This window comes from Pituophis catenifer, unplaced genomic scaffold (genome assembly GCF_029215685.1).
Source record: "Pituophis catenifer annectens isolate HBS135680 unplaced genomic scaffold, rPitCat1.0.hap2 SCAF_3, whole genome shotgun sequence".
Lineage (NCBI taxonomy): Eukaryota > Metazoa > Chordata > Lepidosauria > Squamata > Colubridae > Pituophis > Pituophis catenifer.
The window spans coordinates 173306410-173330465 of record NW_027256883.1 but is presented as its reverse complement, the minus strand read 5'-3'; the positions used below and the strand labels follow the sequence as shown (position 1 = coordinate 173330465).

Below are 24056 nucleotides of genomic sequence, written 5' to 3'. Positions count from 1 at the left end.
AGGACTCCACATAGCCAACTTTTATTAAACTTCAATAATATAGTTTGCTTGTTTGTTTAGGGTCCTGATCTATATTCGTAGATAAGGCAGCTGCCTGGATTTCAGGTCTGATCCACTTTTATTTAAAGAGCTCTGTACAAATAGGATCTTTCAATTGTTGATACCTTCAATGATTATGACTGAAGTTCTCTAGCTGTAATTAATTGAATGCATCTGTTCTAACCCAGCAGCAACATTTTGACACAGTTCCTTCAGAACTGTTCAATTAATGGCAGTTAAATCTAGGTCAGATTGGATATCTGGTTTGGATATTTTCCAGGTCAAAACATTTAGAAAATAAAAAGGCAACACAGCCTTTGACACTGTAGTCAGGTTTTGTTATCTCCAGTTTGGTTAAAAAAAAAAAAACAACAACCCTTGAACACCTTTCAAAAAATGAAAAAGAAAAAGGCAAGCTGTGGATTTACTGAGAGAGGGCAAAATATCTCAATTTGTCATGCAATTGCTTCAGCAAAAGCATTTTTTAAAAATAAGCATACTGTTGGAAGGGAAATAACTGTCAAGAACCATGAACCATTACATATAGGTGATCTGTAAACATTAACAGTAGCAAACCTTAGAGTGCATAGCATAATATAATGCAATTTGATTTTCGTATTATGTCTTTTGTAGACACATGATGCTTTGCAGAGAAAAACGATACAAGACACACGACAGAGTGTGAGCTACAGAAAGCAGACTCTAATCGACATTACATGATGAATAGATTAAAGCTTTTAGTCCTCAGGCTGAATGCACGAACAAAAATGGGAACTAAGGCAAAGACAGGAGAATGAAATAAGTGTTTTTAGAACACAACTAAGTCTAAATGAAATGGAAAGTGTATGATTAATAGTCTCTTTAAATAGGGATTGATATTAAGTAATATGGCTTTCAAATTCTAAAATAAATGGAATGAGAAATAAAATGGAAAAAAAGTTAAGACACATTAGAGAGGAAGGAATGAGAGCAAAGAAACTGACTTATATTTTAAGGTACTTAGAAAATTTTGGAAGAATATTACTGGCTATCAATTGTGGGAATAGAGAGTGAACTCACAAAACAAATAATTTAGTCACAGGGAGTAGAAATTTAGGCTGGGCTACGTTCACAGGTAATCTGAGATATTTCCCTACCTGTGCAGTGCAGCACATCATTCATTTTTAGATTTTTAGATTTCAGATGTGTGGTGGCTACATCTAGAATTAGAAGACATGTGAGCATTTTCATAAAATGGCAATCATGGAGAAGGGATTTGTTTTCAGAAAAAAACTGCCATGATAGGTGTAGCAGGTCACAAAATACATATTTGGTGAAAGATAAGCTAATGTTTTTTGCGAACAAGCAGCATCTGCAGGAACCTGCTGCTTTAGCTGATTGACAAAAGGAGTGTCATCAGATATTCAAACACACATTAAGATTGTGAGTTAGTTTACATGCTGAAACGTTTTGAAAACATGATGAATTGCAATGTTTACTTATTCAGACCATAATGTGCCAATGAGTTGAGTCAATACATTGTTATGGTTGTTCCAGAACCTAGTGGCCAATTTTAAAGAAAGCATTTACCCAAGTTATATTGCAAGCCCTCACTGGAATCAGAAATTATGGACACATAAATTTCCTTCTGTTCTTAACCTCATAAACACTGGGAGATGGTTGTAAAGGTACCCTCTTCTAGATTTAGGAATTAAAATGGCTATGTCAGAGATGTACTATAAATAAGTAGTTTTTAGTTCTTAAAAAAGACATTTAAGGAGGTGTGACTGCTCCCTAATAAAATGTGATATTTAACATTCAGCACTTGTCCAAAGTGGAACTTAATAAAGTTCTCCAAAGTAACTGTCAAGCCATTTAAGGTTACTGGCTTTTATAAAAGTCTATAAAAAGGAAGCCTAATTTCTCAGCAGAAGTTTCTGCCACCAGCTGCAGCCTCCCACAAGTTTTCTTATGTTCCACCATACTAGGCATAGCAGCTGCCTCCACAATTCTTGGTTGTCTGGAATGATTCAGAAGCTGAAGGAGCAGAATACATATGCTGGATTTAATATCAAATTTAAGATTGCTTCTAGCTTTGAGAGTGGGATACAATTTAGTTCATAGTAGAAAGAACAGAAGAAAACATTGCATGATAAAATGCAGTTTGAGGTCTAGTGGTTGCTTAAAAGAGAGTTGAGTTCACTGGTGGTGCTTTTTAAACAAGGTGTTATGCAAACTCACATCTTTAAGGCACAGTTGCCTTAAACTCACATTTTAAGGCAACTGTGCAGGAAAGAAGTTGATGCAGTTGTTGAGAAATTACCCTCAAATCTATATTTGAATAATGGTTTATTAGATTGATATCAAAGTAGATTGTATATATAAATATAAATATATAAATTAAATAAAGTAGTTGATTGAAGTAGTTGACATTTCTTCTTTATTTTGACAGAGATTAAAAAAAATAAGCATAAAAATGTATCAGTTAGAAAAAAGTCAGAAAATAAGCATAAAAATGTATCAGTTAGAAAAAAGTCAGAAAATGTAATGTATCAGTTAGAAAAAAGAATTTAAAAAGTGCAACCCCCCCAATGAATTTAGAAAAAGAAAAAATATACAGTATATAAAGTAACTTTTGATCTTCTCTTCAGCAATTACAAAGAATTGTCTTTACTTCCTTTTAAAGTTTTTACAGAAATCCCTTCTGTCCCATATTCAATCAGCAGATCCAGAAATCACCATTTCCATTTTCCATTTTCAGCAAAAAGCCCATAAAATTTTTCCAGATTTCTATAAAAGTATTACCTGTTTCATTCCTGATCAAATAGGTCGGTTTTGCCATTTTTGCTAAATTTGCCAGTTTTACACTCCATTCCATCAGCCTTTTTTAGAGTTTCTCCATTATTATGCATATATTCATCCTGTTAAAGTTACCATATATGAAATCAATCTTCTGTAAATCTTTTCCAATTGATTGTCATAAATTCCAGTAAGAATAGCTCCAGTTTCATCTTAATATTAATCTTTAAAATTATTTGCATCATCATATAAACATCCTTTTTTTTCATAAGTCCACCATGCATGGTAAAATATCCCTCCATGTTTTTCATATTTTAAATATAAAGGTAAGCCAAACATACTTTTATACATTCTAGATAATTTATCTGTTGTTATGTATCAATGATACATTATTTTATTTTTAAAAAACCTGTCGTAATACACAATGTAAATATGAATCTGTTTACCCATATTCCTTTCTAATGATCATCTTTATGTTATGAAGTTCTTAGCCCATTTTATTATACAGTCTTCAATTTTTCTTCTTACATTTCAAATCTCAGCAAAAATGTATTTATTTTTGCAATTGTATGTTCATCATTTGTATGTAATTCAGTTTCACATTTCACCATATGTTGTTCAATTCCAGTAAACTTTTTATTTATATTTTTTTCCTCTCAATTGTATGAAAACCATTTATATTTTTTCTCTCAATTGTATATGAAAACCATTGACAGTTATATTCTTCTACAGTCAAATATTCTCTACAATTCATTAAGTTCTCCATTTGCTTGTACTAATAAATTTTGGTATGTTAACTATTTCTTTTTACCGACTGTTTCTTTTCTATTAAATGCTTCTTGTGATGAGACCAATAAAGGTACTTTTGAGCACAGCCTGGGCTTGTATTTATTCCATATTCTTAATATGATACTTCTTCCCTAAGGATTTTTAAAATATACATGAACTTTAACTTTATGGTACCATAAAAAGCTGCGGCAATCATATCTCAGGTTATGTAGTTCTAATTCTAATATTTTTTTAAAATTTTTCAGCAATACCTATTCTTTCATCCAAACGAAACAGCAGGCTGCAGTTAACCTGATATTTCTATCTTAACTATTTTTGAATATGGTCTTATGGTAAGCCTTTATCTGCTCATCAACTCCAATTCTTTCTGTTGGATTTTAGATTTTAAAACTATTTAAAGCAGGAATCAATATTATTTTGTAAATATTATTGCTGCTTAGAAGCTTGAAAGAAAGAGGTAAAGATGTGCTGTTTCTTCTTCTAAGCCTGTAGAAGTCAATAAACACACATATATCTCTAAGAATAGCCTCTTCCTCTCAGTAATAATTTGGTTATATAACGCATATAAATAGGTCCATTAAAATGAATATTGGAAGATAAATCAAATGCACTATATTCAGTATGAATGAATATCACATATTGAGTATTTGTGGAACCCTGCAGTGCAGCAGATAGAGTATAAGAATCAGAAGCGTTTAATGAGCACCTCTAATGAAGTAGATGAATCTTTTTGGTGATATTTCACACCCCACTACAAAGGGAAGAAATGAAAGCAAATGAAAGAGATGAGTATGTAAAGAAGACAGAATGTATCAATGTACAGTATGTCCAAGATAATGCAGTTGGAGGTAAGACATCTTGTTACTGCAACATGAATCCAAATGCATATTCTACTGAAAATGCAGTATCTGAAAAGATTACCTTCAATTTCACCTTTAATATATTTATGAGTAACTCAAGGCAGTGAACGTATCCAGTGGTGGAATCTGAACCAGTTTGCTACTGGTTTGCTGGCCGCGCATGCGTGCTGTATGCCAAGCGCATGCTAAATGCGCATGCACATCAAATGCGTGCTGTGTACGCATGTGCAGTGCACACCAAACATGTGCTGCGCGTTTAAAAAGCTGCCGGTTTAGTTGAACCGGTAGTTAAAAAAAGCTACGATCCGATGATCAGCTGTGCCGCACGGTTTAGCTTTGCTAGAATACAGAATTTCCTGCTTTCTAGCGAAGCTAAACTGCACGGCACAGCTGTTTCCCTCCTCGCTGTTCTCCTTACCTTCCCAAGCCTCCTTTTGGTGTGTACTGCACATGCTAAACCGCACGGCACAGCTGATCGTCGGATTGTAGCTTTTTTTAACTACAGGTTTGACTGAACCGGTAGCTAACTACTAATTCACCTGAACCAGTAGCTTTTTTTTTACTACAGATTTGCCCAAACTGGTAGTTTTTATCACTACCAGTTCACCGGAACTGGAGCGAACGTATCTAATTCTCCCTCCTATTTTCCCCAGAACAACAAGCTTGTGAGGTGGGTTTGGCTGAAAAAGGGTAGCTGGCCCAAAGTCACCCAAGCAGCTTGTATGCCTAAAACAGGATTAGAACTCATAGTCTCTTGCTTTCTAGCCTAGTGCCTTAACCACTAGACCAAACTGATTCTCTTTAGTTTTCTAAAGTATTGTTTTAAATACTGTGTGCTAAAATGTGAGATTCTCAGTTTTCCTTTCTCAATAAATAACTTTTATCACCTCAGAAAATGTGGAAGAAAATTTAAATATGGAACTATCTCATAATGTTTAACGGAGTATTTAAAAAAGAGATTAAAACTTAGAAAGCAATAAAGAATTGAAGGTATTCAGGTCTTTAGCATGCATCAGACTCAAACATTGTTTGATGTGACAGTTCAGGTTTGTTTTTAATCTATTAGATGTAGTGTTTTTATTATTGTGAATTATAATTAAATATACATGAAACTCATTTCCCATTAGAATTCTTCCAGTGATGAGAGTTATTTTTATAGAAAAAGAGAAGAGAACCCAAGATGGTCCATTTGGGTGGTCCAAATGGTCCTCTGTTGGGAAGGCCCAACAGAGAATCCATTTCCTTAGGGTCCCCTGACACCACTAGATGAGATCACTAGGGCTCGCTGCCTTAGAAGAGTGAGGAAAATTGTCAGGGACGACTTTCACCATGATCACCACTTCTTTACCCTCCTATCATCGGGAAGGAGATATAGAAGCATAGCCAGCCACACAAACAGACTGAAGAACAGTTTTTATCCGTGGGCTGTCAGACTCCTGAAGGAGAAATAACATCATAATTACATAGTACGATGGAATTGCAGGGCCTGCACAACGTATAACATGTCCACACTGGTGTAATAGGACTGGGTATTTGTTAATATGATTTATTGGGTTAGGGATTTTCTGTTTCCACTGTGAGTTGTATTGTGTTGGGAGGGTGCACTGAGGGAGATCCACCAATCTCATTGTACATATGTTGCGCAGTGACAATAAAGGTTGCTGTTGTTGTTGTTGTTATTTGAAATGTTTCTAAATCTAGAGTTAAGAAGTCCTTTTAAAGGAGACGCTAAACTGTTACTACTTTTTTAGGATTATGTACTCTCTATTCCTTAATAATGATTTTCAGTGCACCTTCAAGTTGTTTCTTATGGATAAAGAAACAATAAAATCCTGCTAGATTCTTACTTCTTTCTCAAAACAAATGTATTATTTTCACTTAGATATGATAATGGTTCTAGAGCATTACTGGATTTTGTATTTTCAGAATGGGGATTAACAATTATTAGATTATCTGTCCAGAAGCTCCTGATATTCTACTTAAAAAATAAGCAAAAGTCTGCTATTTTCTCCTACAGTCCCTGTTAAAATTGAGCCAACTTTAGTAGGAATGAAGAGTTAATAGAGAAGGTAAACCAAGAACAGAAGAAAAGCACCATGTAAAAGAAAGAAAAGAAAGAAACTCGCTACAAAACAGAACCTATGTAATCCTAAAGAGAAATGCAGTCATCTATATTCATCATTTCAATATGAAGATTTGTTTAGACAAAGCTTATCAACTAAGTAAATATTGTGATAAAGCTATTGAATGGTGACTCAGCGCTGAATAAATTCATACTTAATTATAATGGGGGTTACACCAAAGTTCTGTATTGTATTGATTCTTCAACCAAAGCGAAGCAAGAAACAAAAATTTTATAAACCAAAATTAATTAAGGCTATAGTCTCAATATTTTGCTATAACAAATTAACAGGCAATAACAGTAATCATTTTTTTTGCTCATTAATTTATAAATGTAGGGGCAATAAGCAAACAGCAGAACCATTGTGAATTATTATTGAATAATTGTCTTAATTAAAATTAATTTACTTAGTTTTTCATAAATATATTCACCCCCTCTCCAAAAAACTAACAGTAAGTGAATGTCTCTATCATGGTTTGTTGTCTTTTTAAAAGCAATACACTGGTTTATTGTATAACTGGGCATTTCCACCAATGAGATATATACCAATTACAGCCCCACTAATACAATCTAGAAAGGTTACAATTTTGTAGTATAATTTGTCAAAATGAAATACCATACAAAGATTATGGCCAGTTTTTAATTACTTATTAAAATTGGTTTAAAAAGAATTTTCTGCCATCAAATGTTCAAATTTCAAAAATATATTTCCAGAATTGTTTCAGATTTTCAAGACAACCTGTCATGCTATATATCAATATTGTGGGATATTGAAGTTATTTTCCTGTTTTAAATGAAATATATGAATACCATTCCTCAAATGTTGTCTATATTAATCACCGATGAGACCAAATTCATTAAAAAAGGAATTGTTGAATTTTATTCCCTTGGAATCAAATGGGAAATTAAAACAACTCCTTTTCCCTAATATATTTTTAACATTAATAATAGTAGTAATAGGATTCTCATTCTACAGTTTTAATTGTACAAAATCCCATTTTTGTATTTAACAAACCTATTTTCATATCTCACAAACATTGATCAACAAATAGGTGAACAGAAATACTGTTCACCTTTCTTCTCAAATATGGATTTAAGAGTACTATTGCTATACTCTTATGTTAACTACCTTTGTAGCTATTGACATTTAATTCCTAATGATATGAAATGTCTTAGCCAAAAGACATTACAATCATGTTTCAGATTCAATATGCCTAAACCTTCTTCATTCTTTTGTTTATATATATGATCAGCCTAATCCTAGAGTTGTATAGTTTTTGATTACAGTATTAAAATATTTTGCATTTTACCTGAAACTTCTGTTCATTCAATAAAAAATGGAGAAAACACTGAAGCTAGTGATAGTTTGACTTAAACTTTTCTTCCTGCTTTTGGTAACCTTGTTGCTTAACGTGCTGTTTAATGAAAGTTCTGGAGAGCTCAAAAGCTTGCTTTCTCATTTTGCCTTATCCCAGTAGCAGTATTGCCAGAGTTGATGTTTTATAGTCACAGACCATTAAATTATTTCTACTCTTACAATGTTCAGAGAGCATATTCAGATGTGCTGATGTTCGAATTAACTGTACTTGGAAATACTGCAGATTTCTTCGGCAACTTATACTTCATTGCATATTAAGTGCCATTTAATGCTTCATTTCCAAGCATTCTTGCATATTGCCTCATTAAACACATCTTCCCATAGCGATCCTCTCTATTTAGGTGAATAACTTCTCAATGTTCTTCATATTAGATATATTTTAGATATGTATATGTATTGTATTGTTAATGAACTGCATGCTATACAACCTACTGGTATTCTCATATATGGCTATATATGTCATGATGAGATTCTACACTTCAAAAGCAATCACTAAACCACTGCATATGACATTCTATATTCAGAAGCCTAAGCTGAATATATTGTTTCATCAAAGCGCTTAGACCAGAACCGTGCAGCAGAAATGTGTTATCTCAGCCTTAGCTACCTCTAGACATATTCATTATTCAAACTATTCATTATGACTTCATAAATTCTCCCACATTACATTTCTGAGAAAAGAGATTTTGAACTACTATACTAATCAGGGGGATGAGGTGGGAAGAACTGGAAGCTTGATGTCTCTTGGATGTGTAAAATAAAATAAAATAAAAAGAAATGTATACATACAGTTAATTTAGAATATTTTAAAGACTAAAGTGACCAAATCACAAGGCTGAACCACAGGTATGTTATTCCTGTGGCACATTCCAAGCTCCTGGGCTTCATCCCAGGCCCAGGATGGCAGGCTTTCTAGGCCCCAGGCTAGGCCCTATTATTGTTGTAATTGCTAAAGAGAAGGCCAGTCTGTGTATCATAGAGACTTGGCTGGGATAGGAGGGTAGAGTGCTGCTCTCTGAGATTTGCCCAGGTAGTTTTCAGGTTTGGCACTAGCTAAGAATCCAAAATAGGGGAAGTGGAGTGGTGGTGATTATATGAGAGACAAGAGAGGTATCAAGCAGACATTCTATTCACATTACTGGATATGCTGTTTCTTAAGTTGGGCACCAATGGAGCTCTGTTGGGACTGTTGCTATTGTACCAGCCTCCCTGCTGTGTAGTGACCTCTCTGCCTCAGCTTCTCAACTGCATGGCTGAGCAGACTTCAGTCTGCCTTTTCTGGGTGTGGGGTTATCCATGTAGTGGCAATAATACACCAAAGATTCTACATTATCCGCAATGGAGGAATAATTGGTGGAATGATGAAGCTTGCAAACATGGCATAATTAACTTTCTTGATCAAATAAAAGATAGCTGACCATTTATAGCTGATTTGAAACTCCTTTTAGAATTTTTGCATGAAACAGGAAAAAAGTGTTCTTATGACTTATGATTTTGATAGAAAAATGGGAGCTTTTTTGTAATCATAGAGTAGGAGATCATTTTGTAACCATGTTTATATTTGCAGCGTAAGAAATTGGCAGCTTATTCTTTCTGCTTTTAATTCTTTCTCATTGCACTTTTACTTTTTTCTTCTATTTTTTTTCTATTTTGTATTAGTAGTTATGTTCTCTTTATAACTTTTAATAAAATTTATTTTTTTTTAAAAAAAAAAAAAAGCCAGATCTTTCTCAGAACCATTTGTAGAACCATGTTTATTTTTATCACCAATGTTCTTGTTTTATAAAACTAAAGTTTGTTCCCATTGTCAATGCTTGTTTTTCTTACTTTCCCAGATCCTGACACTGTCAGGTCCACCAGAAGGAGGAACACGAGTCACTATTCGTGGTGTCAACCTGGGGCTGGATTTCTCTGAGATAGCCCACAATGTACAAGTAGCTGGTGTCGAATGTGTTCCACTAGAGGATCAGTACATTATTGCTGAACAGTGAGTTTATTTGTTTGTTTGGTTGATTGGTTGTTTATATCCCACCTTCATTATTTTTATAAATAAGATGGTGAACATATCTAATACTCTTTCCTTCTCCTATGTGGTCTCCATGTGAGCAGATAACTAAATAACAGCACTTAATATAAATAATGTTTTATCTCAGAATAAAGAATTCAACTGAATAGACCAGTGCTAAGAATATTGTGATTTCAGATATTAATTTGTATAAATAAAGTTATAAAACTAGATAAATCATTATAACAAAATATTATTTTTCAATGAACTGGATTCCTTGGTGTCATTTTAATTAATCCTTACTATGAGGAAGAAGCCATTGTCCAGTTCCAATTATGTCTAGCTTGCTTCACAAAATTTTTGCCTTTGCTCTGCTGATAGTTTCAGAAGAAAAATTACTGAAAAGGGAACCAGTCTAACTTTAGCCATTGCATTGGAAGATCTGGTATTTTGGAACACCACAGAAACTGAATTCAGAGTTACAAAAGAAATGGGTAGAATCCAACATAATATATCTTTTTTTTTTTCTCTGCTCAGGAGATTTCATTTACAGATGAATCTGCAGAGAACTTGTATGTGTCTCCTTCAGACACAACCAGCATTTTCTCCATTCTCTGAGCATCAAGGAGTCTGAACACTGGGCAGATATAGTGCAAAACTGATATGTTCATTACCTATCATCGTGGAAAACATTTCTTTATCTATTAATAGAAAGCGAACAGATATAGAGAAGGTTCCTTGTAATAGCAATGGCCACTGGACCTCTCTGCAGGGCCAGATACTGCTAACCATGTAATTGGATTTTTATTAACACTTGCAAAATACATTGGTTATTGTGTCAAGTTTCATTGGCTATTACAAATGTATATCGATATATAGCTATAACAATAAATTGGAAACAGCCTTCAACAAGCCCCTTCTTCATGTGCAGATATATATTTCCTTTAGCTATATTTGTTATAAGGGAGATATAACTGGAAAAATCACATGCTTTTGTACAACATACTGTACTTGTATATGAATAGAAAAGGCCTAAAATAGGTATCATTTTTACCATTAACTAAGATGAAAATATGCACAGTTTAATGTGTACCAGCTACAGTTTAATATCAAATAGGTTAACTTTATTCTTTTTAGGCCCTTATGTTGTGGCTAACAGTATCTTGTTCTATCTGGAATTATGTAATTGGGTAGGGCAAGAAATTTTGAATGAGCTCTCCATCCACTATTCTCAACTGTCATAATTGTTTTCCATAATTTGGGAAGATTTAAAAAGTTGATTGAGCTTCTGGTGCTCATGAACTTGACTTGTAAAATGCCCATTTTTTTCTCCTTTGACTTTACAACCAACATGTGCTCCTGGATGAAAAGGCTGGCTCTTGTCCAGCTTGCTAGTGCTCCTCCCCCAACCCCAGTAATCTGAACAGAATCACTCCCCTGACTTCTCAACTACCAAGAAAAAAAGCCAATAAAGGTGACCTTTCACATATTAGCCTACTCAGTGTATCGCTCTCTTGTCAGGCTCTTCTGATGTTCCTGCCTCCCACGTCTTCAAACAGAAGGGAGATATGTAATTGGCTGGTGAGGAAGAAAATCTGATTTTACTTTAAAAAGTCTGAAAAATATTAGAAGTTAATCTTGGTCCCAAAATTGCCTCAGAAGATTCCCCCCCCAAAAAAATAATTTTCCTCATTGCTATATTTCTTTTTCTGGATACTTTCAATAATGTGTTAAATATAATGGATAATTCCAAGACTAAAGGGCGATTTTCTTTTATTAACAAAGATCAAGCTGTTCCTCAGAATATGTTTTAGTCTCTCAGGGTCCTTAGCATGGTTGCCTTAGCTCTGGAGGTATCATTTTAAGAATAGGGAAGGATGCCAAAACACTCAGATACTAGAAAAGAAAGTCTTCTCAGAAAATCTTATGATTTTCTAAACTATCAATCATTAATCTTGAAGTATCTGGCTTAATTTGGGGGGGAAAAGTGTCAAATACAGCTAAGCTACAGACAAGAATGAAACCTTAGCTTAACTCTATACCTTCAGATTGGTTCCTACTAGCTTCAGCTCTTATACTTTCAAGGCTGCTACTACCACCTCTAGTTTTACTAATCAAAATAATGGTTGGAGTTCATCCATATGGTTCTTGATGAAATTGGACAGGAAATCAATAAACTGGCAAAGGCAAAAACTATTTCTAAAATGAAGATCTTATGCTATTCAGTTTACCTTCTGCAACCTGGATTTGATGATGATGGTCTATATTCAGAGTCAAGAGGTTCACATATCATTATTGGGATAGTAATTTGATTTTCTACAAATAGGGACTGAGAGATATGTAGGCAAGTTGACATGTTTGCAACACCTGCAGTAAACTTTGAGAAGAACTATCTCTTTAAAATTGCTTATAACACCTAAAGGAGATTCTGGGTGTGGAGCAACCTATGTTTTTTTTCTTCTGGAGTTAAGGAGACAATTTGTCAGATTACTCCTGCAATGATTGACCTAAAATCTGTATTGAGGGTTCAGGATGTGTGGTGACTTGCATAACTTCAATGCCATGGGCAACAGTCTGTTCTCAGCCCTTCAAATCCAAATGTGTTTCAATACTTATTAAACTTTGTTATTATTAACTAGAATGGATTTTTTTTTTACTTTGGTCACATCCTTCAATCTGAAGAAAAGAAATGTGATGTTAGTATCAAGACACTGGAAACCCCATAGATAAGGCAGGTTCAGGATTTGCCAAGAAACCGGCAACCCAGGCAATTGGTTTATTGGAACCATTTGTTCCTACATGTTTTCAGCCTCTGTGAATCCATCACATTATCATAAGCACAGTCAAAACAACTATAAGAACATATTTTGAACATCAGGGAAGATTAAGATCCCTTTTCTGATGCAGGCAGCTCCTCTGATGCATTGACAGGCAAGCCTTCATGTCATCAGTCTTTCGGCAGAATATTGTGAATTTCTGCTCATTTCATTTTAGTTACAAGTTGGATCAAGGGGGGACCTAGATCCAAGATAGCAAAGTCTGAGTCCCGTAGTCTTTGGCAGCATTTCAGTATGCCCTTTGTGGATGTTTTTGCATTGCCAATCAACCACAAAAGCAATCACAGCATTGACTATCAGATATCCCCAGGGTCTCCTATATGCTCTTCCTGCTGTTCCTCTAATTTCCAGAAAGTTAAGGCATGTATGTTAGGTTGAAACTATAATTATCTTTTGAATCTGGGTTCAATAAAAGTGGCCATCATGTTTACCAGGGCAAGTATGTATCAGATCTAAAAACCCAAAGCTTCCTGGATTAGAAGTGAGAGATTGAGATTTTATCTGTCCTCCTCTGACAGACAAGATCTCAATCTTTCACTTTTAATCCAGGAAGCTTTGGGTTTTTAAATCTGATATACTTGCCCTGGTAAACATGATGGCCACTTTTATTGAACCCAGATTCAAAAGATGATTAGTTTCAAGTCTGGAGATTAAGAGGAAGCAGCTAGACCAATTTACATTATAGGAATGAAATCAGGATTCCATTCGGGCCATTCCTTTATCTAACTTTTTAGTTTAACAATGGTCCTATTATGGGTAACTCAGTCAATAGTACCTATTTATGAGCTCACCTGAAGGATATTGTAACAGTATTATAAAAGAAAAAAGTTGTCTCCCTATTGGGTTTTCAATAGTGATTTTTCAGGTCTCGTATGCATGCAGCATACCCTGCATGCTTAACATTCTTACCTGGCAGGTATTTTTAATATTTTCTTATGCTGGATTGTATTTCATATGTTTCTGTAACATTTCATCAGTGTGCCAAAAAATTTCTTCCAGGGCCTTCCTTTTGAAATGTTGTTATGTATACAACATCCTCCTGGAATTTCCATTTAATGTTAGGACATTTAAATGATTATATTTTGTGAGTTACTTTCATCTAGAAGATGGCTTCTGGGTGCTATTATTTCAGCAATATCTATAGCAACTCAGATGACCTTACCCTTTTACTTGTTCTAAAAGTTTTTTTCTCAACCAGATCTTTATCTGTTACTGCTTAGCTTTGATTCCAAGAGATGCTTTTTTTCTGTTTACAGTGAAATAATATTTCTTCTTCTTTAATGGAATTTCTTTCTTTTTAGCAATATAGTCAGACCTAAACATATTAAATAGCATTCCAATATGTAGTTTTCAGCAACAAGCTGTCTTTACTGATAATGCAGAAGTGACAGTTATCAGATGTCATTATCATTTGTCCCATTTATAATGACATACTTTAAGTGTAGTTGAGATGACTTCTGTAGATCTATTTGCAATGAGAGACGATCACAAAAGCAATCACAGCTTCATATTATAACAATGGTGTAAGTATAAAATATCATTGTTCCTCCTTTAACCTGACTCATTTCCAGATTACTATGGTTAAACCTCCTGAACTGCTAGTTAATCCAACTTTCCTTTCCTTTCACTTTTCAGTTTAATATCTGTTCAAGTATCTCCCCAATTGCCCTTCTCTATCAACATCAACTGACTCCAACTGAGAACCTAGAAGTTCTTGAAATCAAAGTGATTAATTATTTGTCACTAGCAGTGGCATAAACAAGTTACATGCTTATAATAATTAAACAATGTATAAATTATACATAAACAGGTTTCTATAATATTGGTACTATGGGACCCTTTCTTTCAGAAAAGAGTTATGTATTACAAGGAAAAACTGATTTCCTTTTTATGGATCCAGAGAAGTTGTTTCTTCTTTTCCTAGGAGCCAAGAATTGTTTTTGCCTTATTTCCACCCATATACTAAGATATTTTATTTATTGATTTGATTCAATATTATTTTCCCCTATTTTTGGTTCAGTCTTTCACCTTTTGGTCCTTTTACTTTTTCTACCATGCATATCCACTTTTGGAGCAGCAGCCATCAGCTCAAAAAAGCATGCCTGCTCTGATTCAATGCAGTTTATCTTTCTTTCATATAAAGCATATGCACAAATGTCAAGCAGAAATCTAACATGCCAAACAATAAAATCAATGACTTTTTAATAGAATGCATGGGATAAGAAGAAATTCTGCAAAGAAAATTCTGGTGTAGGTGTGCCTTTGTGTATGTGTACACATGCATGCATGTTACTCCAAAATTAAATATAACTATATACTTTTCCAGTGGTGCCATTGCTTTGTGTAGCAATGTGTGCCTGAAATTTCCCAAGTCTTTTGCTGTATATTAAAACTAATATATACTGTTCTAGTTTACTACATTCTGCCTGATGTGTTCTCAGTGTGCATGAGCGTTTTGAAATAGGGCTACTATTTCCCTGGCAGCATTCTACTTCTCTTTTTTGCTTCTAGACATCCTTAACAATCCTCTGCTTCTTTTCATAGTGCCAACATGACCCATAAGGGGTGGAGGAAGCATATGTTACCAATAGTTTATGCTTAATTAACCCTTGATTAATCAGTTCCCGGATGACTTCTGAAGGCAGCTTCCAGCACAACGATCCACATGGTTCTAAATTCCTGACATTTCCTACTTTCTTATTCCACTGCACTATACATGAGAACCTTGTACTTGTCAAGCCAGATTCTCAGCTAGTATAAATTCAGTGGCATCCCAGTGATCTAGGTTATGCCATCTCAGAGTGGAAAAAACTAGATTTTTAGTTCAAGGATTAAATGACCCTTTAAAATGTTTATTTATCAAGCATTTTGTTTTCCGCCCAAGTCTGGCCTCCTGTTTTGCTAAACCACTTTCCTTCAGAGCAACCTTATAGTTTACGTTCATTATCCTCCCCACTCCAATTGGAATGCATCCAGCCATGCTGCCAGATGCAGGTCCATTTGTTAAGCATGCAAGGCAGTGACAGCAGTTTAATCCAAATAGGCCTCTGCAGGAGTCCATTCATTTATTTCTCTAAGAAAAATGTCACCTAAAAAAATTAGAAAACAGGTATGTAACAAAGGACAGGCAAATAACCCCTCTTCCCCAGTGACATGTATCCCTGTATTTGTTCCTTATTTTGTTTGTTTTTGCAGCGTTTCCATGGGGGATGGGGAGAGGAAGGGGGAGTGAGTGTATTGAAAGGAGGATTATGCTCATCCATGCAGGAAAAAAAAGAAAGACTATGTTGAGCCATTGTATTTTCATTGACTAGAAGCATTAGCGGAAGCATAGCCGGGTTAGTCTCTGATGGCGAAAAGCAACGAAGGACTTGGGGAGCTGTAAACTCTACGCGTATGTAGCAAAAATGTGTACTAAAATCCATTTTATTACATGCATGATGTAAAAATAAGGTGGGAAATGACACAGAAAGCATACACTTGACTGGGGCCAATTTTAGGAATCTGGGTGCCCTATGCAGCACCAGGTTAGGACTGGTCTTTTCCTAATTTTTGCAGATGGATTCCTGCGAAATGGAATTCCTACAGAATCTGAACTAAAGGTAAAGATGCATCTAGTATAAACATACTGGATTCATAGCCTAAATACAATTTTATTTTATTTTTTTAGTGAGCTTCTTCTCTATTTTTTTTTATATAGACACACTTCCCTTGGCAGCAAGAAAGAATTTGGTTTTATTTTTGAAATGCTATTCCTTTCTTTTCTGCCCTGCAAATATTGCTCTCAGTTTATCATCTATATGCTAAGAGAAAATATCCTAACCATTCTGCCCTTTCATAGGTGTTTCCTTTCTCAAAATGACTGTAGGAAATGGTCCATCCATTTTTTTTTCCTTTCTTGCTGGTGAGCTCTGAAATTTGAAGCCGGAAAAGTTAACTCAAGGGTCCTTTTTTGTGCTTCACATTTGTGCTGTTTTTTCTATATTTTCCTTTCTGAGCATTAAGTAAATATCTCCTAGACATGTCTATACTTTTACAATACTGTTGCAGAAATTGTTTCTGTGTCAGCTACATAAAGAAAACAGAATAACAGAAAATCTATGGAGGTCCTAACCAAAGGGCAACAATAGCATGGTTAAATACAGGCCAGACATTTTCCAGGCAGGTGACAGTCATAGCACCCTCGAATGAAGTAGGCATCTTTTCCATGTCCATCAGTGATGGTTTCTGGAACAGGGTGATTTTTTCTTCTTAAACTTTGCAGCAGCTTCTGTCATTGCTTGCAGCATCTATTGTGCTCCTCTTCTATTGCTTGCCTAGTTTTAGAATATTCAGAGTATACAGGAAAAAAGGCATAAGGTACAAAAAACTAGCAGTAAAAGCGAGCAGGGGATCATCGCAACATGCAGAATGCTAGGAGGGAAGGGTTGGTAAGTAGTTGGGTGGGCATTCACAGTTAGCAGAAGCTCTTACATAAAACAAAAGAGGGTTGAATATAGGTAGTCCTCAACTTATGACCCTAATGAAGCCTGTGGTTGTTAAACAAATATGGTCAATAAGTGAATGCCATGTTTATTAAATGAACCTATTGTTCACTATGGAGCATTTTTGCTGAAAACTGGAAGTAAACACTGGCTTTTGGCAAAAATGTACATTGATTCACATGCAAACAGGCATAAATGTGGGCCAGTTGTGACTGTGACTGTGCAGTGGGGGGGACACCCCTCAGAACTTCAAAGCTGGATCATAAGTACCTTCGGTGAGGTGTGTCTGTCATAACTTCAAATGGTCACTAATCAACCAGTCATACCTTGAGAACTACTTGTAGAACCTTCTGAGTTATCCAGCCCTACGATCCTATGATTCAATATAACTTGATCTCCCTGTAACAATTATTTATTGTTTTCGTTATTGCAACATGTACCAACACTGTGAATATGTTCTAGCAATTAATTCTTTTTAGGCTGTGTGGGGTGAGAGTGTGAGACTTTTAAAGCTCAAAGGGCTAGGCACTGCTTGAGTTTTGTTTTGAACACTCCTATTAGTGAGTTGCAGGAAGAACTGATGAGTTCATGGGGTTCTCTTGCCTTCACTATATTCAACTCCAGCCAAAGAAAAGATAACTGAAGGTCAGTTTCAGATTGATTTGTGAGAAACTTTGGAATTAAAGTGGAGTGAAACAGTGCCAGTGAAAGTGCTCTCAGTAAATAAAGAGAAGCCCTGCCTTTGTGTTTCTAAAGGCCAACAGAGATATTTGTTATGGTCAATGTTAAATCTGCTAAGAGCTATTTATAATAGCAGCCATCACAGAATGGCATGGCAGAGTTTTCTATAGAATAATTGTGTGTTCTGTAGTAGCTTGCTGCTGCTCTGGCAACAACTCATAAGCAAAGAGGTCCCTGATATACTTGTTTATTTATGGCACTTTCTGAAATGCAATCCTACCAGTTCCACAGAAAAAAAGATTAATAAAAGGTAAAGGAGTACTGCTAGAAAGTTAAAAAATGACAATTGTAGCTATGCTATACTCCATGTATAGTAATCCGCCTTTTCCTTTTACATCACAACTTCTATGACAAAGGGAAAGTCAAAGGGAGCACAGTGAGGCTTACTGCAGCCCCATTATAGCCCTATTCCTTAAACTACATGTATATATAAAGGAACAGAGATTTGATTGTGCTGCTACAACTGCTGTATTTTTTTGACAGATATGACATCAGGGGTGAAATGCTACCGGTTCGGGCCACTTTGCCCGAACTGATAGTAAAAAAATACTTAAAAAGTAAAAAAAAAAAAAAAAAGATTCCGATGATCGCACATCACTCAGCTGATCTTTGGAACTTTTTTTTTTTTACTTTTTAAAGCATTTTTAACTACCAGTTCCGGAGAACGTGCACACATGTGCAGCGTGTGTCCAGCATGCACTGTGCATGTGTGCATGGAGCGCGCATCTGGTGCACATCACACATATGTGGGCAGTGAACCAGTGGTGACCGGCGAAGGATTTCACCACTGTACAACATCCTCTCACTCCAAGGATGCCAGTGCTCCTGGAGCTTTTTCACTAGAAGGCATACTGGACAATGGACTGCCCTTCTCAGAGGACTGAGGGAGCATCTCTGCACTGCTTCCACCTCTGTTTTCTTATACTAGAACCTCTTTCCAGGCAGTCTTTCCCATCTTGTTTTCTTGGCATCTTCCAAAGGCTTCTTTCTTCCCTACATGAAAGAGGAGTAAGGGATAATAGTCCGTGATTAGTTTAGTAAGCCTCTCAGTCACATCTTTGATCTTTGTTCCTAGGAAATTGCATATCTTCCTTTACAGATTGTTCACTCCATAAATTGTTGATTCCGTTCCTCTGAGAAGAGCATCATTTTCCCCACCACTACCACATACACCAACACACACCTTTTTGTCCTTGGGAAGTGTGGTCTACTTTTCTTCCTTATACTTGATGATATTCCTCCTCCAGATGTCTGTGTGGTTTCTTCCAGGGGGAAGATATGCTCAGCTCCAGTGAGACTGGATTGGACTGGGGTTGGATGGTCTATCTCTAAAAGTTTTTTTTTCTGGTACTTTTCAGAAGCTCAAGAGATCTCAACTGCTCAAATCTCAGGTCACCTATTAAAATCAATAGATTTAGGAGCAGCCCACACCAGTAATAAAATCACTGACTCCAGATCTTCAGAATTGTAGTTGGAAGACTTGTTTTTGAATGTTTCTCCAAGTACTTGGCCAACCAAGCACAATTCCAACTCTGAAAGAAAATACTAGCCTTTTCCTGACATCAATTATGTCAATGTTCTATTTATAAGGAGTATTAAAATGTGATTTACCCACTTGCACTCTAAATTGTCAGTCCTTTCCTATAATTCACATTAGTTTTAGTCTGCTGCAGCTAGATTTCATGCTGTAACAATTCTACATTAAAGAAAATATCATTGCTAAATGCTAATAATTATAGGAGAGCTAGTAATAAGGTCATGGAAGGAAGAAACCCTCGATTTTTTTTTCCAGTTGTCTTCTGCCTGAAAAAGTAAGTGTAGTGGGTGGAGGCCACAGTTCTGTCAATGCTAGCAAATATTCACATTTTAATTTATAAATTCAGGGAATCTGGCTTGAGGGAGGACTGCATACATATCGTTATTGTGGGAGATTCTGTTCCTAATTCATTTTAGGCAAAATTGCTAACCATCTTGGTTGTCTCTTCTCAAAAAGCAGAAAAGCTATATTTATCTGTTGTTCCTGCCTGAAGTGGTATGGAGGTCCTAGTGCTTATAAAGTACCTTTTGATCCTCATATAAAAGATTCTATAGAAGAGCAAAGTAATATTATTACTGTAATAGCTTGGGGCTGTGCACTAATGCCATCATAAACTAGAGTAAGTATAGGCTGCTTAGCCATTATACTTTATATGCCATAGTGTTTCATTTTATTTTTAGAAGGGGGATTATTAAAATTATCCTCTTTTGATGATTCTAGGAAACCCTGATTTTATAATCACAACTCTAATTAGTACTATCAAGCTTTCAAAGATTCTTAACATCATTAGAACATTTATCCAGGGCAGATAATAGCAAGGATCAACTGCTTTTTCAAGTTGAATCCAGATAAAAGGCCTCTCATAAGGATTCTGTGGGCAGGTTGGATTCTGAGACAGTATTGATTTACCATACTTTGTCCTTGCTATCTATCAATGGCAATTAGGTTAATATTGGTAAAGAGCCACTTAACAAAGTAATCAGACCCCTAGACTCTTCCAAAAGCACAATTTCCTAACAGGTTTACCTATGGTTCTTGCCTGGCATGAATTAGTGTTTCTATCTCAGATTAGATGATCCATAGGAATTAATGTGCCGTCTTTAATTTTATATTAGTCAGTGGATGTTTTTATTCAAGGGATAAAAAATATTGTTATGGGGATCTTTAAAAAAAGGTCTAGGAGTTGAAAGGAGTTACTGGAAAGCACCCAGGTTGGGTAAGATTGCTATGTCATTGTGTTTTCAGAAAATGAAAGAGCTGCCATCCATAGTATGATAAATTGTTTGGAAAAGGAGCCTCAAATTAGACAAAACTTCAAAAGTATATACTATATACTAAAAGTGCGAGCAATTTCAATAAGGGGAAAAAACTAGCAGGGAAAGCCCAGTATGACTGTGCAAAAAGTTTAATAGAGATCTGGTAACAAAAACAAATAGGAAATGGAAAGGGGAAAAAAATAGTCTAGAATTGTAGAAATGGCATTAGAAAGTCTAACGCGCAAAATAAACTCAGGTTGGCAAAATATGCTAATAGTAAGAAAATCATATTTGTAATAAAAGTCTGGATGTGTTCAAAATAAAAGGAAAAGAAAGGCGGAAACAAAGAAAATAAATCAATTTACCAGCTGCTTAATGAGTATGCCAAAATGTTAGCAGGCACCAAATAAAAAACACAACTACTCAAGAGAAAGAGAAAGGAGTAGAACTAAAGTTTAAAATTAATGAAAAAACATGGCTAAGGAATACCTATTTAGCCTGAATGAATTTAAATATCTAGGGGCAAATTAATTGAATCTAGGGCACTAAAGGATTTGTTAATTATATGATTGTGCCATTGAATGTTATCATTTTCTTAACAGAATTCAAAATAAAAACATTTTCCCATTGGAAGGATTCTTATAATTAATTCCAAAATCATATTTCAAAACTATAGTCTGCTTGTAATTTTCTAAGATCTAATTATCCTTTTGCTATTAATTCAAAATATTTTTAAATGTTTAAATTTGTATTTAAAACTTTTTTTCTCTAAGGTTTGAAATTCTCAGGCCAGGCTAAAAATAGACATAGATCAAGCCAACCAAAGTTCAGAATCTTGGCAGACTAAACTTTTACTACTCTCCCCCTAATCTATATATCCTGAGAGATTGTAGGGAGTGGCTATTCTAAATCTTCTTTCTCCAGTTCATCTCCAGGCTGTATTTTTTTTTTTTAGTTTGATTTATATGCCACCCTTCTCCGGGGACTCAGGGCGGCTTACAATGCATTAAGCAATAGCCTTCATACTTTTGTATATTTATACAAAGTCAGCTTATTGCCCACACAAACTGGGTCCTCAATTTACCTACCTTAGAAAGGATGGAAGGCTGAGTCAACCTTGAGCCTGGTGAGATTCGAATTTACAGTAATTGCAGACAGCTGGTGTTAATCACAATGCTATCAGTCTGCTGAGCAACCAGGCCCTTTTCAGTATTGCTTCCTATCTCAACCCCGTCCTTGGAATGTGCTCTCTCCTTCCTGGGAAACTACCATTTCACTGCAGTCCATCACATTTATTTATTTATTTATTTATTTATTTATTTATTTATTTATTGTCATATTTATATGCCGGCCTTCTTCCGAGGGACATCACACACCCCCATAGGCTTAATGCAAGCTGTAAAGTTGAGTGCAGAAACTCACCCAGTGCTGTAAAACTTGTCAATCCAAAAGTTCCTGATAGCTGAAAATGTGTTAATAAGAAACTCACAAAATTGATTGAAAAAGAAGTATGTGAAGTAAAGCCAATGTCCTTTTGAAGGCATCAACTATGGGTTGAGCAAAAAGTTGGCTATTCCTTCATCTCCCAGAGCCTTAAACTTGCCAGAGATTGCTGTCTTGCAGTCTTATCAAAAGAAGTAATTTTATGGAACACTTGTGGGTTATTTCAAGGGCTCATCCAGATACAAATTGCAAAGAACTGGTCTATTCACCAGTTTTTATTTTGCAGTGATTGTCAACTCCACTTTTAGCAGAGCTGTCCTCAGTTGACAATTTCTTCCCTTGGAAGTCTTATTCTTTGTCTATTTCTGACACAATGCCTGTTATTATGCTTTCTTTTTCAAGGTTAAAATAGAATAGATTTCTTCAGGATAATGTTGTAAGCACACAAAATGAAGTATAAACTTTATATAAACTTTAACTGAATAATATAATACCGAATAAGATTTATGATCACAATTGGGATCAGAATTTCTGTTGCTAAGCAAGGCAATTATTAAGTGAGTCATGGCCAATTTTACAATCATTCTTGCCATGATTGTAAAGTGAATCATTGCTGTTGTTAAGTGATTCATGCAGTCATTAAGAGAATCTGGCTACCCTGTCGATTTTGCTTGTTAGAAGCAGATCAGCAAAGTTGCATATGGCAATTATGACCCCAGAATGTTGCACCCATTATACATACATGCCAGTTGCCAAGCCAGCTGCCACTCGATTTTTTATCAAGTGACCATGGGGATGCTGTGACAGTTATAAGTGCGAAGACCAATTTTAAGCCATTTTTTGTCTCTGCCATTTCAAAAAGTTGCAAAATGACTAGTTTACATTCAGGACTATCCATAGTAGAAAGCAATAAGGATAAAAATTAATTCTAAGATGAATACTTGAATTGTCTTGTGTAGAAATCATTTTATTTTATGCATTTCACTTTTTATCTATTTAATTCTTTGGATTTCATTTCATTCAGAATGAAATTGAGTGCTTTAGAAGAGAGATTAAGATTATATGACTAAAAGATAATTAATCTATTGCTGATGGTCATGAAGATTTTGTTTGGCATTTTGTCGAATAAGAGCTGAGATGAATAATTGTATCACAAACAATGGTTACAATCTGTTAAATCTAACCAGTTTATATTATCTCTTCTTATATTTATATATATAAATATATATTTAGAATGCCTCTGGGCTGGAATTCCTCTCTTTCTCTTTCTTTTCTTTTCTTTTCTTTTCTTTTCTTTTCTTTTTTTTTGTTCCTTGAGTTTGAAAGCATAAGTCTCCTGTTGACATACAGCACATTGAATTAACCATCATCAGGAACAGAAAAACACAACAGCAAGGAAATCCATAGGAAACAGAAATGTGCATTCACTTTCCATGTTTCTCTTCAGTTTGTACAATTATGGTGACCGATCCTGAATGTCTGTTGCTTGAAGCTTATTAGGCAATATAAAACTACAAATCCAGACACACTACATGTACAATTAAACACATTCAAGATCTACAGTCATACCTGTAAATTTTGGACGAACCTATATGTATATTGCCTATTTATGTGCCATTCAAGCATAGAATGCAGCATAGATTGCCTATTTATGTGCCATTCAAGCATAGAATGCATATGGCCACAGTCCCATTTTTTTTCCGATGTATTTATTGAAGATGTAAAGAGAAGCTGAGAGGAGGAGCATTCATTTATGTTCACACCACAGTTACTTGTTTGAAAACTCA

General features: G+C 35.2%; 1 protein-coding gene across 1 annotated transcript in view; it reads left to right on the top strand.

The window, feature by feature from the left end:
• The window catches only part of PLXNA2 (plexin A2), a 420814-nt gene that overhangs the window by 298155 nt on the left and 98603 nt on the right, over nt 1–24056 (top strand). The window contains exon 12 of the mRNA XM_070941568.1: nt 9802–9953. Within this exon, the coding sequence (XP_070797669.1) occupies nt 9802–9953 (152 nt within the window). The remainder of the gene's footprint in view (nt 1–9801; nt 9954–24056) is intronic.